Genomic DNA, 19,745 nt, shown 5'->3' with positions numbered 1-19,745 from the left:
CATGCCTAGAGTCCCTGCTGCAGGAGACAAGACTGTTCCTATGGACTGACTGCCATCGGACAGGAAGGTGTGGTCCGTCCATGGGAGGACAGTTCACATGGGGAAATTCCATTTGCCTTGCCCACCTGTAGAGTACGTGTGACAGCGATTTCTAGCCAACCCCTGGCCTGGCTTTTGCTGACTCTGTGGTTGGATGGAAGGTGGAACTGGCAGGGTTGGTTCTGACAGCCTGACTCATGGCTTCTGCAACCAACACCTCCAGCCACTAACAGCTTGGTTGAGGAGACTGGGCCAGAGAGGTTGTGGGAATCTGCAGAATGCAGTGCTGACGGCTTCTCTCCATGGCCAGTGAGCTGGGGCCAAGGGCTGGGGTTTGCAGAGACTCTGGGGATCCTGGGATCTGTGGTGCCAGGAGACCCAGCACCGACACTGAGTGACTTAATGTGGCAGGCATCTCTGAGGGACTCCAGGAACCACCTTATGTTGGTAGAAAGGAAGCTATTGAGGTTTCCAAGGCTGGGTATCAACTGTGCTGATCTCCTGACAGTTACACCAAGACACCATTTCTACGGCACCTGAGAATACATGTATCCCAAAGCAGAATTCATGAGCTCTGGGGAATCCCATTTCTAAATAGCAACACACCTCACACCTACTGTCTTTTCCTCCTCATTCGCTTCCCGAGGAGGCTGCCAATGCAGGCTGAAGAAGCCTGATTGTGTGGAGTCCATGAAGTCGGAAGAGAGCTTCGGGGGCTGGAGATGTCACTCAGTGGTAGACTGTTTGCCCAGCAGGCAAGAACCCTGGGTTCTATCCTTAGTTCCACGAGAAGAGAGACAGGGGAGAAAGGAGGAAGAAAAGGAAGGAGGGAGGGAGGGAAGGAGAGACAGAGAGACAGAGAGACAGACAGAGAGAGAGAGAGAGAGAGAGAGAGAGAGAGAGAGAGAGAGAGAGAGAGAGAGAAAGAAGAGAGGAGACAGAGGAGAGAGAGATCACATGAATTTCTAAGCAATGGAGTCCCTCCACTAGGCAGTTCTGACTCTGCATGGCATAACCACAGGAAATGGATGCTCTGGAGATCCCAGGCCCACACTGTACTTGATAGCCTTAGAGAACATCTCTGTCTCCTCCTCTAATCCGGTTCTCAAGAGAAATGATGACAACTTGAGATACGTTCAGAGAGGGTGACCCTGACAGTGAGTGGGGCAGTAAACCTCACTTCTAAGGGAGGGCTGAAGAAACTGAGTGGGTTGGGTATGAGGAGCTCAAAGGCATAGGATGGCTGCCTAAGGAAGGAAGTGAGGCGTCCTTCTCCACGGCCCCTGTGGGTAGAGACACGGCCAGCCGGTGGAAAGCAGCGCATCTTGAGATCGCTTCCCTATAGAGCTCAGAGTTGGTGCGTGGCTAAGACAGCTGAGCCAGGCGGTGGTGGCGCACGCCTTTAATCCAGCACTCGGGAGGCAGAGGCAGGCGGATCTCTGTGAGCTTGAGGCCGGGCTGGTCTACAAAGTGAGTTGCAGGACAGGCTCCAAATCTACACAAAGAAACCCTGTCTTGAAAAACAAAACCAAAAAAAACAAACAAACAAACAAACAAAACCAAAAAACAAAACAAAAAACCCAACTAAACAAAACCACCCATAGATAGTTGAAATGGATTGTGTCTTTATGGTCAAAATGTGGGAGTCAGGAAAGGTTTTAATATAAATTCGCTGGGAGAATCTGGATCTATACTCAGAACTGTCTGCAGCTCACACAATGCTGAGTGATGCTAGTGGTGAGAAACAGAAACGAGGAGCTCATCATCCCACAGGCGCCAGTCATGGTGCAGCATAAATGTGAGGGCCTCATGGAGGGACAGCATGTGAGTCGGCTCCTGGAGGGTGGACAGAGAACACACCAAGTGAGGCCACATGAGGCCACAGGAACAGCACAGGCAGAGTGGGCTTGAATTCACACAACCCTTGGGGAGATGCCGTTAGGGGAAGCCAAGGGAGAGAATGAAGAAAAACAGGACAAGGCAGATAGACCGAGGTTGTCCTGAGAGAACCGTGAACGGAAAGCGCAGGGTTGGCAGATGTTTTCTAAAAGGTAAAGGGTGTGGTTAGCATTACTTACAGAGCAGTCTGGAGGAGGCCGGTGGCAGTGGGCGGGCATGGGAGTGAAGCCAGCCAGAAGGTGGCAGCATAGAGCAAGGAAAGGGCCAGGCTTGCTGTTCCCTTGCTGTGTTAGAACGTGGGGAGGGTAGTTCAGTCATCAGGACTTGCTGAGGGGCAAAGGAGGCATTAAAGATTTGGGAGGATGGGTGGGTAGCGATTCCAGTTAGTCTTTATTTCTTAAAAGCGAACAAACCAAAACCACCGGTAGTTCAGGCTCGTTTTGAACTTTATGGAGGTCGGAGCCAAGGTATGTGTGTGTCACTTGAGCGCCCTCCTCTTGGGACCCCTGTTTCCTGTGAACAGGGAGCAGCAACAGACGTTGTCCCATCCATCTGCTAAAGACCCAGATAGTCTCCTCTGCCTCTTCACACCTGCACACACACACACACACACACACACACACACACACACACACACACGCCCTCGTGCATTTCAACCTGCATTTGTAAAAACCAAGCAGGTGGGAGCTAGCATGTAGCCTCCAGAGACCCCCTCCGCCCCACCTGCCTTGCTGAGAGGTGGACTAGCCTCCAGCAGAGCTAGCAAGCCTCTCAACCATCCTCGAACCTACCAAACACTGATGTCTTCCACGCCACTCATTCGGTGGCCAGAGAGTCCCGCGTCCAGAAAAGGCTGAGTAGCTTTTACCAAACCATTTTGCTGTAGATAAAAGCCACACCCTCCGGACACAAGTTAAAAATTAACAACCACTCAGAGCTATCGGGGACCAACCAAAGACAGGCAGGAGAGAAGAAATTTCATTCAATGAGTTTTCTACGTTCATCCAGGGTCAGGCTGCAGACAGGCTAAGAGTCAAATTAAAGCTTGTCATCTCACTGGCTTTAAGAACCAGGAGACACTGTTTGAGGCATCTGGAAAGGAAAGGAAAAAAAAGGAAAATATAGCAATGTGATACAGTCTCAGAGCAAATGCTTCAGATTTCAAATATGAGCTATAACTAAGGGCTGGCAATATGGCTTAGCAGGTGAAGGTGCTTGCCACCAAGCCTGAAGACCTGAGTTCAATCCCCAGAACACGCTTGGTGGAAGGAGAGAACTGATTCCTGAAAATTGTTTTCTTATTTCTACATGTGTGCTGTGGCATGTGTTGTATGTGTGCAACATACAGACATGTATACTAAACACACTAAAATAAAGGTATAATAAACATTTAAAAAGATAAATAAGCCATACCCATATCTCTGATTGGCTCTTGGACTATGCATATGAGGAAGAGCACCTAGGTAGCTCTAACAGACCCCAAAGAACCCATCGAAGGTTTAGCTGCTGCTCACCACAGGGAAAATGGAGGCTGGAGTTGGAGCTCAGCAGTAAACACCTGGTATCCTTCAGATGACGAAGAGGAGGACCCAGAAAATACACAGATATTCTTTACATTCAGGATGCAAATTAGAAATAAGAGACTATAGCCGGAATGGTGGCCTTTAATTCCATCACTCAGAAGGCAGAGGCAGGAAGATCTCTGTGAATTCAAAGTAGTCTGGTCTACAATGCAAGTTCCAGGACAGTCAGGGCTATACAGAGACCCTGTCTCAAAAACAAAACACAGACAAACAAAAACCTATGAAACAAATATAAATAAATAAATAAATAGATATATAAGAGAATTTGATCTATAATTGAAATAAGAGGCAACAAATGGGACTGATATGAGCTACTTAAATACAGGAATAAGATAATTTAAAAACAGAACTTGTAATTTTGTTAGAAGATGTTAAGACAAATGAAATGGGTGAGTATCATTTGTAAATATGAAAGAAATATTTACAAAAAGTAAAAATTTTTAAATAGAACCAAATAGAAATTCTCAAGCTGACAAATGTGTGTAAAATGAAAGTCCACTGGACAGGTTCAGGCCCACATTTGGAATGACAGAAGAGTCATGAACCTGAGCACAGTCAAGAGGGATAAACTCATCTGACGAGCAGAGAGCAAAAGGTGATTCGTGGAGCAGTGACAAGATGTCTAGCACAGTTTGAACCACGGTCCCAGGACGAGTGGGAAAGGAAAGGAGATATGAAAGTCATTGAAACCACAACTGCCCCAAACTCCCAGAGGGATGAAAGACAGCACAGATCCGAGAAGCTCAGCAAAGGCCAAGCGAGGCTGGCCCCAGCAAAGGCGTATCTGGGCGTGCTACCGTTACAAACTAAGACAATAATGTCTGCAAAGTGGAAAAATGACAGAATGCATTTAGAGAAGTGGTACAAATGATGGCTAATCGCTTTTCAAAAATAATGGCAGTGAGAGGACAGAGAAACAACATCTTTAAAGTGACGAAAGAAGAGTGACACTATCCACCAGAATCCCGGCTTGTGTGTGTGTATGTGGTGTGTGTATATGTGGTGTGTGTGTATGTGGTGTGTGTGTGTGAGGGTATGTGGTGTGTGTGTGTGTGTGGTGTGTGTGTGTATGTGGTTTGTGTGTATGTGGTGTGTGTGTATATGCGGTGTGTGTGAGGGTATGTGGTGTGTGTGTATGTGATGTGTATGTGTCTATATGTGGTGTGTGTGTATGTGGTGAGTGCATATGTGTGAGCATGTGTGTGTGAGTGTGTGGTGAGTGCATGTGTGTGTGAGTGTGTGTCTGTGTCTATATGTGGTGTGTGTGTATGTGGTGTTTGTGAGTGTGCATGTGGTGTGTGTATGAATGTGTGGTGAGTGCATGTGTGCTTGTGAGTGTGTGTGGTGAGTGCATATGTGTGTGTGTGTGTGAGTGTGGTGAGTGCATGTGTGCTTGTGAGTGTGTGTGGTGAGTACATGTGTGTGTGTGTGTGAGTGTGTGGTGAGTGCATGTGTGTGTGTGTGAGTGTGGTGAGTGCATGTGTGTGTGTGAGTGTGTGGTGAGTGCATGTGTGTGTGAGTGTGTGGTGAGTGCATGTGTGTGTGAGTGTGTGGTGAGTGCATGTGTGTGTGAGTGTGTGTGGTGAGTGAATGTGTGTGTGTGAGTGTGTGGTGAGTGCATGTGTGTGTGAGTGTGTGGTGAGTGCATGTGTGTGTGTGAGTGTGTGTGGTGAGTGCATGTGTGTGTGAGTGTGTGGTGAGTGCATGTGTGTGTGTGAGTGTGTGTGGTGAGTGCATGTGTGTGTGAGTGTGTGTGTGAGTGTGTGGTGTGTGTGCCGGTGCACTTGCCTCTGTGCATGGCCAGAACAATTAGGTGTCCTGCTCTATCACTCTTCACCTTCTTTTTTTTTAGCATAATTTATTCTTTGGGAATTTCACATCATGCACCATAATACCACCACATCCCAGGCCTCCAATATTCTGCCCTCATCCATGCAGCACTCCACCAAAAAATTTTAAAAAAATCAAACCAAATAAAGCAAAGCAAGCAAACAAAAGCAAGAACAAACAAACAAACAAACAAAACCCCTCTTTGCTTTTCTATCTCCCCACTTTAACACCCCTTCTTTCATCCTGGTGGCATTGGGAGTCACAGTGTGTCACATGTATACCCTTTTGTTCAATCAGCTTTACCAGCAAATTGTCATTGCACTGGTCTGATTCAAGGCCTCTGGTTTCTGGTACACCATCATCTCTGCATCCTTACCAAACTCCTCTGGGATGTCTCACAGCTGCCCTGAGTCATGGAGATCCTATGGGCATTGTTCCCCAGGACTAGTTCCTTTATGAGCTCCAGCAGGCTCTAGATGGGTAGATATTAGGGTGGGTCTACCCGAGGCCCTGCTGTGGGCCTGGGTGGTGGCTGAGCTGGTCAGTCCTGGCCACTGGGGCCACCCACCTCAGGCAAGGGGACAGAGCCCGCTCTCCTGCGCCCATGCCATCATCGTCAGTTCCCCCTCATCCATGGTGAGGACTGGGAGCATCTCTTCCGTGAGCGTCAGGGCCAGTTCTCTTGTTGCAGAATCTAGCAAGAGGCAGGCCCAGCAAAGGGCGGGGCCAGCCCAGCTTGACCCTCTGATTACATCACTCATGGTTCTTGTGACCCCTCTGAGGCAACACAAGCCACAGACATCAACAAGGCCACAAGTTATTGCCCAGACCCCTGTCTCTGTGTGGTTCCTACTGGCAACTTCCACACAGACCCCGCTGCAGTAGGACCATTGACCCAGACATGGTCCTCAGCAGCAGCCTGGGTCTGGATGTCATCATGGCCCCAGGTGGTAGCAAAGGCCACCCGATCAGCATAGTCCCAGCATCAGCATGGCCCTCGGACACCAGCACAGCCCCAGGGGTGGCCTAGACCCCTGGAATCAGCATGGCCCCACATTCTTTTTTTTAAGACAGGGTCTCTCAAGAACTTGGAGGAAGGTGGTGGTTAGCAAACTCCAGGAGCCCTCTGTCTCTGCTCCCTACAGTGCTAGGTTACAGGAGTCCCTGGCCAGGTCTGGCTTTTTATGTGGGTGCTGCAAGTGAGACATTTCACTCGACAGCACTAAAATGGTGTTTTATTCATAATGAAATTATATAACTTGCAGGAACAGGGATGGAACTGGGGGTCATTGTGCTAAAGGAAATAAGCCAGATTCAGAATGACAATTAGTGTCTGTGTTCTCATATGCAAAGTGTAGAATAAACACACACACACACACACACACACACACACACACACACACACACACACACACCAGAAATCTAGGGGAAAAAGAAAAAATAAATTTAAAGTAGGTAGAAGAAAATAATAAGGAGTCAACAGAAAACTAGCACAGTCAGACATTGGTAAATAAGATAAGTAGATAAGCCAGGTGTTGGTGGCGCACGCCTTTAACCCCAGCACTCGGGAGGCAGAGGCAGGCGGATCTCTGTGAGTTCGAGACCAGCCTGGTCTACAAGAGCTGGTTCCAGGACAGGCTCCAAAGTCACAGAGAAACCCTGTCTCGGAAAAACAAAAACAACAACAACAAAAAGATAAATAGATAAGTATCTAATCAGGCTGTTCAAGGAGTGGGGGAGAAAGGGAGGAAGGCATGGAAGGAGTGAGGGAGGGATGGAGTGAATGAGTGAGTGAGTGAGTGAGGGAGGGAGGGGTGAGTGAGGAAGGGAATACCAGGACTATGGAACAGCGTTGCATCTTGGGAGGGAACTGGCTGGGGCACTTGCAAAGGCATTTTCTGAGGTGATCACGGGGTTTTGGGTTGCACTGGTGTGAGTTTGAAAATGTGTGCAATGGTGTGTTTAAGGTTTGTGCATTTCACTGCATCTCTATTTTACCTACGAGGGAGGAGGGGTTAAGAATTAAAGGCTCCTAAGTCCAGCTTGCGTCCTTCCTGCAAGCTCCTCAGTATCACTTTACACCGATGGCTAGCCCTCCATCTGTGGGTGCCCTTGGCTGCCCTGCGCATCACTCTCCTGCGTCACCACGGTTTCATTCACAGCTCCTTGCCACCACGGGCCGGGCGTCCAGTCTGTGACCCTCTGTTCGGCTCCACATGCTTCCTTTCTCCTCTCATCATCTCTGGTTCAAAAGCCCTCAGGGTTTTGTTCAGAAATGTCTGGCCCAGATATGCTAAAACCCTTTAGAACACAGGGCACCTGGGGCCAGTTTGCTCCCTGTATTCTTGGACACACATGTTAGGGTTACAAGAAGAGTCCTGTTAGTCATATTACGCCACACCAATCCTGAGCTCTAGTACCTCGGTTTGAGACAAGAATGAACACCTGTGTTGCAATCGTTTGCTTCTCATTTTCCCTTCTTTAATTCAAGAAATGTCTTGGGAAAAGGCTCCTGTCCTCCAAAAACCTTTTCTAGGCAAAAACAGAAAACAATTCTCCACAGCCCCTTTTAAAATTGACAAAACCCCTTCCCAGATAGCCTGCCTCTGGGTCACTTCCGAGTCTAGTTCTCACTGCATGCTCCCATACACACACACTCAGAACTAGTCCTGCCTGGCTCACTCTGCCTGGCTCTGAGTATTCCTGGGACTGAGCCAGCCCTAACAAAGCAATATCTGGACCCTTGGCAGGATGTGGAGGGTGCGGCTGTTATCACAGGTGCCAGTCAAAGAGGTGGTGAGCTAGGCTCACCGTGCCCTTCCAGGTCTTTGGAACTGGTCCATATCCAGGTCACAGAAAAAGTTAGACGAGTCTTCAGGGCTGGCCTGGTGGGTGACAGTCACGTGTTCCCAGGACACAAGACAAGAGGAACAGTCAGCATGAAGATGAAGAGATCCTTTCTCCCCTTTCTTCTCTTCTCTCTTCCTCCTTTTCTCTCTCCTCTCTCTCTGTCTCTCTGTCTCTCTCCTCTCTGTCTCTCTGTCTCTCTGTCTCTCTCTCTCCTCTCTCTCTCTCTCTGTCTCTCTCTGTCTCTCTCCTCTCTCTCTCTCTCTCTGTCTCTCTGTCTGTCTCTGTCTCTCTCCTCTCTCTCTCTCTCTCTCTCTGTCTCTCTGTCTGTCTCTGTCTCTCTGTCTCTCTCTGTCTCTCTCCTCTCTCTCTCTCTCTCTCTGTCTCTCTGCCTCTCTGTCTGTCTCTGTCTCTCTCTGTCTCTCTCCTCTCTCTCTCTCTCTCTCCTCTCTCTCTGTCTCTCTGTCTCTCTCTGTCTCTCTCTGTCTCTCTCTCTCTCTCTCTCTCTCTCTCTCCTTAAACAGTAACAAGACCCTACATACACACAGGGTTCCTAGGAATTCCCGTGGTTCCAGTTACTCAGCCTCTCTGCCTTCTCTGAACCTTGGATGGGAGAGTGGGCACCGTCGGGCCAGCTCTGTAGAGTCTGCCTGTGTCAGTGTGCACCCTGCTTATGGTCACAGGTCAAATGCTCAAGTCTCTGTTACCTGCAGTTTAACTGTACTCCAGGGAAACATGGTCTTGGTCCTAGAGTGCAGGAGCTTCCTCTCAGAGGACCCAGAACTACATATCTGGGCTCACTGTAGCTGAGGCTAGCTTCTAACTCACTCTATAGTCACGGATGACCTTTATTTAACTCTTGAAACTTCAGTCTTGGTCTTTCAAGTAGTGGGAATGCTGGAATTACAGACATGTGCCACCATGCCCAGCAGAAGCAAATCTTAAAACGTACGTACTAATTCGTATTGAAGTTTTTGTTTCATTTTGTTTGTTTGTTTATTTTGGGGGTAGGGCATTGGAGACAGTCTTACTTTGTAGACCAGGTTGGTCTTGAACTCACAATCCCCCTGCCTCGGCAGCTCCACTGCTGGGATTGCATGTATATACCAGCACACTCAGTTTTACTCAGTGGCATGGGTTGAGCCCAGGGTTTTGTGGATGCTAGGCAGACACTGCCAACTAAACTACAAGCCCCACCACTGTGAGATTTGACATGTTAGAAGCATAAAGTGTGGGGTTCACTGCTGATCCCCTGCAGCAGGCCCCTCAGCTTTCACAGATGGCCAACCTATCTCTCGGTGACATGCACGCACGATGCCCTGGCAGGTGTCTGCAGGATGACTGGCGAGGGTGCAGAATACGTGCTGGGGTCATGGAGCCGTCTCTTGCCTCGAAGCCCTTGGCTCATCAGCTCCGTGTTCTAACCAACCAAACCTGCCAGGCCCAGGCTGGATGATGCATGCAGCAGTTCCTGGCATCTGACCGACAGCCTGTGAATCAGAACTCTCATTCTCCTGCATGTCTGCACAGCATCCACCCCTCGTAGGATGTGCAGTCCTACGCAGTCCCAGGGTTCTGTGAACCCTATTCACTGGGGATTCTATAGTGCACAGTCTGGCGGCCTCCTCCGCAGCCTTCCCTGTCATGCTCTGATACTCAGGACACAGGAGGCCTGGGTCTGGTCCAGGCTTGGAACTTCTGTAAGCACCCTGTGTGACTGAGCTGGCTGCCTTCTCTCCCTTCCCCTCATCTATTGATTGGCATTTGATGCCCTGTGCTCTGCCTGGGTTACTAAAGAGACAAGCAGATCCAGACAGAAAACAATGCCTCAGGGTTCTGAAAGTGAAAGAATCATTGTGTGCCTCTCTGAAGAAGACCATTGCCCAACATCTGCTCACCCGTCTCCAGCTGTGCTGGCAGCAGAAGGCACTGCTTGTTAAAGATTGGCGCTTTAGTTCCCTGATTCCTGGGGGGGCGTCCAGCACCTTACCAGGTAAGTCACAAAAGGGACAAGAGGAAATGGCTTCGAGGTCAGGCATGTGGACATGTGTGGACATGAACTCAGAGACACTCGGCCTCCAGGACTTTGAAGACTTCCTTCTCACCTTGAGACGTACTGTGTCCTTGGTGTCCCTTTGATCCTATCCATCCAATCCTGGAGCCAGATCCTCCTACTCTCATCAGCCTGTCTCCTGTAAGACCTGCCACCTTTTTGGTCAAGGATGGCTGAATTAGGACTTAACTATTGTAGTCATTTGGGACTCCTCTACCCACATCCAAGTATAGCATTAGATTTCTACGCTGTTATGATTTCCCAGTAATCACATGTAGTAGTTCTGGGAAAGTGAGGTGATGAATCCATAATGGCTTCTAGACATGTGTACATGAAGATGTCAGGGTGACTGCAATCCATGTGACATTTTACACTGGAGCATAATTGCAGTGGGACAGCAGCAACCAGGCATGTTGCTGAGCTGAAGCAGAACAAAAAAAAAACAGGATTTAGCATTGGCACCCTTTATATGACGTTCAAAATGACAAAATTAAAATACACTGTTGGAAGTCAGGGTGGTGCCATGTTCTCCTTGTGAGTGGGATAGAAACAGGAGGGCCATGAGGGAGGCTTGAGGGCTGATGCTGTACCATTTCTTGACCTGGGTGCTATTCAGTTTGAAGAGGTTCAGAACTGTTTACATTTTAAATTGTGCCATTTTGATCTCCAAGTTGTATTTTAGTGAAAGCATAAAGATGGCACTTACTGATTTTGTAATTTGACCTGCTTTTTGCAGCCAGTACACGTTTGTTGGTCCCAAAGCATTTCCAGAAGCCTTGACTTAGTGCATCTAATAGTGTGGGTCACAGAGAGCCACAGTCCTCTCCTGACTGGTACTCAACATCTCTCCCCTGGACACTACCAAACACCATGATATCGCAAGATACTATAATGGAGCCCTTGTTAGTCATCATTCCTCCAGGACAGGAAAGGCTCTTCTCCATGGATTTCCTTAGCATCTCCTCATCTCAACCCAGGTACCTGGGTTCTCATGGATGATGGTGGCCCTCAGCCCATGCCATGCCTGGGGTCTTCCGTATCTCCAGCAGCTGACGGGGAACCCATGCAGCGTAGGCATTCTGGAACCATGAGCCCCTAAGTCACAGAACTCTGCCTGAATGGATAGGTTGTCCTCAGAATGACTTCCTAGTTGTAACCTGGGTGACATCAGTCAGATTCGTTCCCTCCTAAGCCCCAGTATCTGTATATTAAGGCTGCAATCCCAGCATCCCCATGTTTACATGGACTACAGTGGAGCAGGTTATCTCCTGGGTGACATTTTTTAATTCTTACCTGATAGTCATTAAGAGGAGACATTGGAGAGAAGGCCCTTCATCCCTTAGTAGTAACCCAAATAATACAAAGTTTGAAGAATTGTCAAAGAAACACTATCAATTTATTGATTTCCTATATTTCAACAAAGCACATACATGGTGTATCATACAAGGAAACTGGACCTGGCTGGCACAAGGTTCTCATACAACACAGAGCAAGGAGACTGAGGGCCAGAGGGAGATTCCCAGACACTGCAAGCCCAGAGCCCCAGCCAGGAGCTGAGTGGACACACACAGGCCATCTTTGGCCTCTTGGGTCCTTGGAAGAGGTGTGGGTGACTGGTCCATCCCCCACTGGGCAGGTTGTTGCTGGCCAATAGTTGGATCTCTCACAGGAGATCTCAAGTCAAGGAAGACCTTTCTCATTGGTCCTCAACTGTAACTTGCTTTAGGCATGGAAATAGAAGACAAATTTGATTTAAAACACTAAGATAGGTCTGGTATACATAAAGTCCAGTCGGTCCCTTATTTTCTCTTCTAGGAATGTATCAATAAGCCACCTTAATTTTACCTTTCCTGAATGACAGGCATGAGTTGGACCCAGCCCATCTGGCCAACTTCATGGAGTAAGTTACCATAATCAGGTCTGGCCCCTGGGTGTCTCGGCACCTGATTCATCCCTAAAGCAAAGGGTGGGCCTGCCAAACTATCCTCCTAGAGAAAGGAAAACTAAGCCTCTGAGCCGCAGGGAGTGAGGACAGTGTTGAAGGAAGGGTGTTGCTCATGGTCTATAACAGTTCTGCTCTCTGACTTGGATGCTCTGTGTGTTTCTCTCCAACTTACTTAGGAAGGAGCTGGTTCCTGAAGCCCAGGACCTGGATATCCTTTCTCCCTGGGAAGACAAACACTATATGGGACTGAGGTGGGGAAGGTCTCATGCGCTGATGTACCCAAGGGCTTCCTTAGAACACTGCCTGGCATGGAGTAGTGTGCCAATGGTGTGTTTTAAGAAACGGATTGTTTTGCATCCCATTGATTGGCAAGGGAGATCCCAGGAAACCTATCCAAGGACAGTGTGTGGGGGGCAGCACCCCACATTGATACTGGAGAAGAGGTGAGGCAGGAGGCAGATCCCAGCATAAGCCAAACAGGGAAGGGTGTTGCAGGCCCAGAGTGCCAAGCACACTGGGTTAGATGGTTCAGGACTCTTCTCAGGGACAATGTCCTTGTGTGTCTGACCTTCATCCTCGGTGGGCAGATCTTTTCCTAGGCTAGCCCGAGCCACAAGGGACATTTACAGTCTTCCTGCTGGGATAAGAAGAGGGGTGGACCAGGGAGCACTATACATCCTCCTTGAGAGAGGTCTGGCCCTGATCACTCTTGTCTACCCAGCACTAACTACACCAGCTGAGAGGTGTTAGCCTAGACATGAGAGACCCTGGGGAAGGCTCACCTCCAGCCCATCCCGCCACCTGTCCTAGGGACCTCGACATAGACAGGCCCACTCATGGGGTTCTCAAGAGCTCTTTTGTTATTACTGTCTGAAGTGCAAAGCCCGGGGTCCTCCACCCCGATAGGCTTCTTTGTTTCACAGGGACAGAGTGTAGACAGGACAGGTAGGGTTCAGGGAGAAGGAGGACGGTTGATGGCTGGGATGTGGGCTGGCTGATGCTAAAAAGGACCCTTCCTTTTCTTGGCTCACCCATGCTAATTCCCTCCCTTCAGCCTCTGGGACCCTCAAGCACTCTCTCACCTGACACTCAGCAGGCTGGGTCTGAGGCACATGGCATATACTTTCTAGTTTTCCTCCCTTGTTCTGTGAGAAAGCCTGAGACAGCAGGTGCCTTGTCCCTACCCATCCCCCAGGAAGATGGGAACAAGCTGCCATTCCCAGAGCTCGTTGACCTCAGGCTCTATTCTAGCTCTCTTTCTCCTGAAATAGCTACTTGCAGGCTCTCTGAAATCTGGGACTCTGCTGGCTAAGGCTGTCATGTGGGTGTAGAGTCCCAAAGAATGGTGAGTCTGTCTTTCTGTGCCCATTCTCTATCTGGGCAAGTGACACCATCCTGTGTCTTCTGGAGCTCCGTCTGTCTCTTAAGAGGGAACATTAGCCTCAGCCTTGGGTACTGTCCCTTCTCCTGCCATCTGGGAAGTGGCAGAGAAAGGCTGCTGAACTTTCTGTGGCTTGACTGGCATGAGCCCCTGTCTGGACACACTATACTTCCAACTAGCCAAAACCACACGTGGCTCTTGTCTATAAGAGAGAAATGGAGAGTCCTCTGTGCTGCCTGTGAACTTCAAAGAATCAGCATACCTAGCCTTGCAGAGTTGTTGGTTATGTTGTTAGGCATTCACACACACACACACACACACACACACACACACACACACGTACTTACATTATACACATTATATATATACTGTTTCTCAGAGAAGAAAGTATTGACATCAGATAGAAGCCCCTTTAACTCAAGAAAGTTCCCCCACCCAACCTCCCAAACCCTTTTGCCCCCCAGTTCCCCTAAGGAAAAAAAAGAATCAAAAATTATTTCCATCATCCACAGTTTTCAGGTTGCTCTTGGTTGCATCTGAACGTCTCCAAATACTGCACAGGATGAAGCAGGTAACCCATCCTCAAGATCTGAAGTCTTCTGAGCTGGGTTGTGTCTTTCTAGGAAGAGAAACTGTCAAGTTAGGGTATACTGACAGGTGGGCATGGTACAGTATCAGTTATTTGGCTAAGGCAGCAGGATCACACATTTAAGCCCAACCTAGGCTACAGAGCAAGTGGAAGGCTGGCCCGGGAGACTTAGGAAGACCCTCTCTCAAGATAAAGTATAAAAAATATAAAATATAAGGGTGATTGAGGTTATCCAGTGATAAAGCATTTGCATAGAATGTGTGAGGCCCGAGGTTAAACCCCGACAAGCACAACATGTAGAGTCACATGTAGTGAGACATGTAGAGTCACATGAAGTGAGACATTGCCACACGAGAATTCTGACCCATGCTATACACTGCTTCTCATCACACCTTCCCAAAGGCGTCTGCTTCAGAATTCAGCTGTGGTTCCTGACTTATCTGTATGAGAAACCCTTTGGATACCCACATAAAAATACACCTTCCTGCACCCCATGTTAGGGCTACTTAAGGGCTATCAGGTCAGAATTGACAAGGCCAGCAGCGTGTGAGAAGCATTCCTGTTGGTTCCAGAGAATGTTCAGTTTGCAAAATTTTGACAGAGTGCTGGATTTGAGTTTCTGGTCTCCAGATCATCAACTGGAAACAAATCTTGTCCATACTTAGTGTGTGCAGAATGAGAATGGCTTTTCAGAAGGATGGAGGGATGGAGGGATGGAGGGGTGGAGGGATGGAGGGGTGGAGGGGTGGAGGGATGGAGGGGTGGAGAGGTGGAGGGGTGGAGGGATGGAGGGGTGGAGGGGTGGAGAGGTGACTCAGTGGTGAAGAGCATTTGCTGCTCTTTCAGAGGATGCGGGTTCGATTCCCAGCACCCATGTGGTGGCTCACAACTGTCTGTAGCTCCAGGTCCAGAAGGTCTGATGCCCTATGTGGCTTCCTTCGGCACCTGGCACACATATGGTGCACAGACATACATGTAGGCAAGATGCTCATCCATATAAAAATAATAATAGAATAATAAAACAATAAGGATGGAGAGTAAGCTATGGTTGGCCAAACCCAGAATGGTACTGCCTGACTCCTTTATTATGTAGCCCCCCTGTGAGTGGCACCACCTGATTGTACAGTAGGCATCTACACAGTTATACTCAGTAGTCCTTCCAGTGTTATCAAACATTACATATCCCCATGTCCTGCTATGGGACAGCCAGGAGCTAGGAGCTTCCATGGCTGTCCTCCCTGACCTGTTATTCAGAGCCCAACTGCCTGCTAAACCAAACAATGCGTCTCCCTAGAGCACACAGGCCTAGGCTCTCTGCGTGACTGCCACGGTGGACCTGGAGACATCCCCTGATATGGAGCAAGCCGATTCTCACCTGCAAGCTGAACTTGCTTGGACAGTCTCTTCTTAGAATCGGGAGGTGAAGTTTCTGAAGCTGTTGGCCCCAGCTATGGTTCCCAACATGTTCCTATCGAAACCTTGCTGCAAGAGGAGAAAAACACACACACACACAGACATGATCCATCATGGGACAAGCAGTGTGGGACTTGATGTCTGAGCAGAGCCACTTTTCTGTAGCATCCTTGCATTTATCTAGACTCTGGACACACAAGTGTGCTCCGACCACTTAAGAGTTCATGCCTGGGCTACAATGGACCTGGTTAAAAGACATGCTACCACGAACATCAGTGCGTTAGTGAGTTGCGTTTGGAATTCCTCTTGAAAATTTGAGTTTCCTACTTGTGTTTGTGAAATCAAGCAATGAATAAGGGTTCTTTATTTCATGTAATTCTCTCTACACAACCAGGTATCCTGGATAGTTTTCTGTCAACTTGACACAAGCTGGAGTTATCTGAAAGGAGGGAACCTCAATAGAGAAAATGCCTCCATGAGATCTGGCTGTAAGGCATTTTTTAAATTAGTGGTCAATGCGGGAGGGCCCAGCCCTTTATGGGTGTGGCTGTCCCTGGGTTTGTGGTTCTGGGTTTTATAAGAAAGCAGGCTATGCATGCCATGGGAAACAAGTTAGGAAACAGCACCCTCTGTGGCCTCTGCATCAGTTCCTGCCTCCAGGTTCCTGCCCTGTACCAGATTCCCTGCAAATTGCCTTTTGGCCATGGTATTTCATTGCATCATTAGGAACCCTAACATACCAAGGATGGCTTTGATTTCCTGAACCTCTAACCTTTGTCTCCCAAGAGCGAGGACCCAAAAGCATCTGGCTTTTCTGGGTCTCAGACAGTGAGGACCAGCCTGGTGGCTCTCCAGTGCCAAAGACACAAGTGCAAACTCTTCAGATGAAACCGAAGGGGTTCTGTTACTGAGCCCTGAACCCTTCTAGGACATACGATGTTCCCAAATGACTGGTGTGTCCTTTGTCCAGCCTTCTTGTCACCTTGATCTAAGTCAGCGGTTCTCAACCTTCCTAATGCTGCAACCCTTTAATACATTTCCTCACGTTGTGGTGATCCCAACCATAAAATTATTTCTGCTTCTACTCCATAGCTATCATTTTGCTACCGTTATGAATCACAATGCAAATATCTAATATGCAGGATGGTCTTAGGTGACCCCTGTGAAAGGGTCGTTTGACCCCCAAAGGGGTCACAGCCCACACGCTGAGAGCCACTGCTCTAAGCGCTCTCTTACACTGGGCTTCTCTCACATTTCCCCTACCTGTCCCTGCAGCGACATGGAAGATCTGGTCAGAGCCAAGCTCACACTCACTGCTACTCAAATCTGCTCTGACTCCTCCTGAGCCGGTCTCACCTTGCTTTGTGAGTGCACGAGCCTTTCCCTCCCCTCCCGTCCCTGTCTGCTGGGGCTTTAGTACAGAGCAAGTGTGGGGAGGGTCTAGTCAGGAGGGCTGCTGGTAGATGCTCTTACCTGCCTGAGGACACTTTGCAGCTCCTTGCTGGCCCACATGTCAGACAGGAGTAGCCGGGCAGCCTCTGCAGCCTTAGGGGAGCCACTGTGCAGGTGGGAGGTGGGTTTGTGAGGTGAGAGTACCCATGACACAGGGACACCCCTTCCCTTTCCACCCCCTTAGGGCCCAGAGATGTGGAGAGGCCCCGGGTGCATGAAAGAGGAACCCCAATGGGGTAGTGAGCCTGAGCCATTGTGCAGTGAGCACATCTCACGCCCCGCCCATCTGGAGGCACCCTAGAGGTTAGTTCCCTAGCCCTGGATGAAGAGAGAGCCCTACAAAGCAGGAAAGAGCTCTCTTACAATTGGGTCTTGCTGTTCTATGTCTCCTGCTGAACCTTGGACATCCCAGTGTCCCACATGTCCCCCAGATAAGAAGTGTACTGCTCTGTGCCTCTATGCATTCCTAGGACCTGGGGGTCACAGCGACAGCCTTTCAGCACTCAGCTCCTAGAACTTCCCCATCCTGTGCCCTGCCTCCCCTGGGTACATTCTCTACTCCCTGAGTGCTCCTGTGTGGGGAGGCGAGGTGAGTTCCTTCCCTGCCCACCTGTTGCGGCACAGGTTGAAGACATTGTTGAGCATGCTGTTGGAGAAGTACTGCTTGGCCATCTGAGGCTGTGAGGTCATCAGGTTCCTCACAGTATAGCAAGCTGAGGACAAGATGTCTTCAGAGTTGCTGGTGTTGCCAGTGTGGCTGGTGAGGAGTCGGGTTACCTCCGGGAACACCTGGTTTCCTAGAGATGAAGAGGTTGAGAAATAGGGTCAGGACTGCCGTGGAATGGCAGAGGGGTTCCTTTGAGGGCCTCAGTACTCACAGTCCTTTGGGGGTGCAAGCAAGGTGACCCTCAAGGACCCATGGATTTCTGTAGACTCACCCATCAAGTGACAATTCCCTCCTACTCCCACTCCTCTCTTGGGCCAAATTCCCCTCAGGATACTCACACTATGGAATAGTTTGAGGATAACCTTCTAGAAGGCTCTAGAAAATACAGGCCTGTGTGGCCTACGTGGAAGGAGGAGTGGACAGGCATCTTACCCATCACTCTGTGCAGCACAGGGTGGCGGGACATGTTGCTCAGCAGAGAAGCCCCGGACCGCACCACATCGGAATTGCCGGATTGCAGGAGGCGGGCGATTTGTGGCAAGCCCTTTTCCTTTAGCCCAATCAACTGGCTCATACCACTGGACATCTAAGAGAGAAGACCCAGGGAGGAGCTGGCCTGTAGCCTCAGGGAACCATGGTTAGGAGAGAAGATATAACCCAAGTAAAGAAATCCTGAGCTTTTTCTCTTTCACCTTAAAGTTGGGAGGGACAGAACTCTGGACCTGACTGACTGAGGAGGGAACAGCCAGACTTCACCTGCCCACGCTGGTCCCCATGCCTGGTCAACCTGAGGCTCTGGTGGGAGGGCAGGGGAAGTGTCGTTTCTCTCATTCGTGGTGACCCAGGATTGGTGTCTAGACTGTCTGTCCCGTTCACCTTCACTGTCTTGCTCTTCTGTCTTTCTCAGGCAGTTATCTGTTTACATGAAACCTCACGGCCAAGGACATGTGACAGTTACGAAAAGCCTGGTTACCTTCAAACTCCCCAACCTCTACAGAATCCAATCCACATTTATTGAGGGCTTGCCTGAGACCAAGATGGCTCAGAAGGGGTCTGAGTCAACATGGAGATAGAACTGGGATCCCTTGCTTGTCGGGGTTGTAAACCAACATCCTGGTGTGACCTAATCTAGGCCCGTTTGGTGTCCTTGAGAACCCCAGACTCCTCCTCTAAGAACCAGGGAATTTGTCTTGACCCTCTAGTGTTCCCCAAGTCTCTTCTGACCTGAGTGTATCCGGGGAGCAGCAGCTGGCCATCCACTGATCTCCTATGACTTTACCCTACGCCATCATGGCCTTAAACCTCAAGTCTGATTCTGTCACAGCTTTCTCTGAATCTGCCCACGTCTCAAACTCTATTAATTCGTCAGTTCATCAGATGGGAATTTTTCTTGCTAATCAAGCAAGCTCCTCATCCCCGTCTCCCACTGCATGGGGAGCCCAAGTGGTCAGGGAGTCCCAGGCATGGAAAGGATAGGCTGGTGGAAATGCAGGGAGTAGGCTGGAGAAACGGGAGAGTGAGCATCCTCACCAGCCCCTTGCTGGCCGTCAGGTTCTGCAGGGCGCCGGCACAGGCTTCCAGGGTCGCATCTTTCTTGCTCTTGCCCATGAGGTTCAGGTAGGTGCGGATGGCATCTGAGTGGTACAGCCAGCTGCTGCCCTTGGGGTTGCTCTCCTCCTCGGGCAGGGGGCAGTCGTAGTTATTGTTCTGAAGACAGACAGCAGGTCAGTGAGGGATCTGGTGACATAACACACCCAAGCATTCTGCCTCTTCCCCAATTTCAGGTTGTGGATTTCACCGGGAAGGATGGGAGGAGACTGCTCCCGGGCACCCCTTTCCTCTGTGCATTCCAGAACCCCGCCCCCCGAAACGAGAAATGGACCATGTTCTTGGACGGTCTCTGAGGAGCATCTCAGATAGTGTGCTCCAGAGTAGTTTCATCCTGGGCCTCCAAGTGTGTAAGGCCACACTAAGGTTTGGCAGCAAAATGCGGAGAATTTAGCTACTTTGGGATCTCTAGGCTGACCTGGGGCTTGACTTCTACGTC

The 19,745-nt window shown here is 49.5% G+C and overlaps 1 protein-coding gene and 1 long non-coding RNA gene across 3 annotated transcripts in view; both read right to left on the bottom strand.

Annotated features, from left to right (window-relative positions):
• Positions 1-1,644: 1,644 nt before the first annotated feature.
• Positions 1,645-10,658, bottom strand: LOC121136485. The gene is made up of 2 exons (XR_005873533.1): positions 10,304-10,658; positions 1,645-1,875 (listed from the first exon to the last, which is right to left on the bottom strand). It is a non-coding gene; the product is annotated as an uncharacterized LOC121136485 (long non-coding RNA).
• A 970-nt stretch (positions 10,659-11,628) lies between these two features.
• Pkp1 (plakophilin 1) overlaps positions 11,629-19,745 on the bottom strand; it is a 45,239-nt gene continuing 37,122 nt past the window's right edge. Inside the window, exons 9-14 of one of the 2 annotated variants that reach the window (XM_005073424.4) lie at positions 19,229-19,405; positions 18,131-18,284; positions 17,642-17,828; positions 17,053-17,137; positions 15,542-15,648; positions 11,629-14,196 (exon numbers count right to left, since the gene is read on the bottom strand). In XM_005073424.4, the coding sequence (XP_005073481.1) occupies positions 15,574-15,648; positions 17,053-17,137; positions 17,642-17,828; positions 18,131-18,284; positions 19,229-19,405 (678 nt within the window). In that variant the 3' untranslated portion in view covers positions 11,629-14,196; positions 15,542-15,573. The remainder of the gene's footprint in view (positions 14,197-15,541; positions 15,649-17,052; positions 17,138-17,641; positions 17,829-18,130; positions 18,285-19,228; positions 19,406-19,745) is intronic. The other variant, XM_040738415.1, reaches the window with a different exon arrangement.

This window comes from Mesocricetus auratus, unplaced genomic scaffold, assembly GCF_017639785.1.
Source record: "Mesocricetus auratus isolate SY011 unplaced genomic scaffold, BCM_Maur_2.0 Super-Scaffold_100676, whole genome shotgun sequence".
In the NCBI taxonomy this organism is placed as follows: domain Eukaryota; kingdom Metazoa; phylum Chordata; class Mammalia; order Rodentia; family Cricetidae; genus Mesocricetus; species Mesocricetus auratus.
This window is presented reverse-complemented; position numbering and strand designations above follow the sequence as displayed.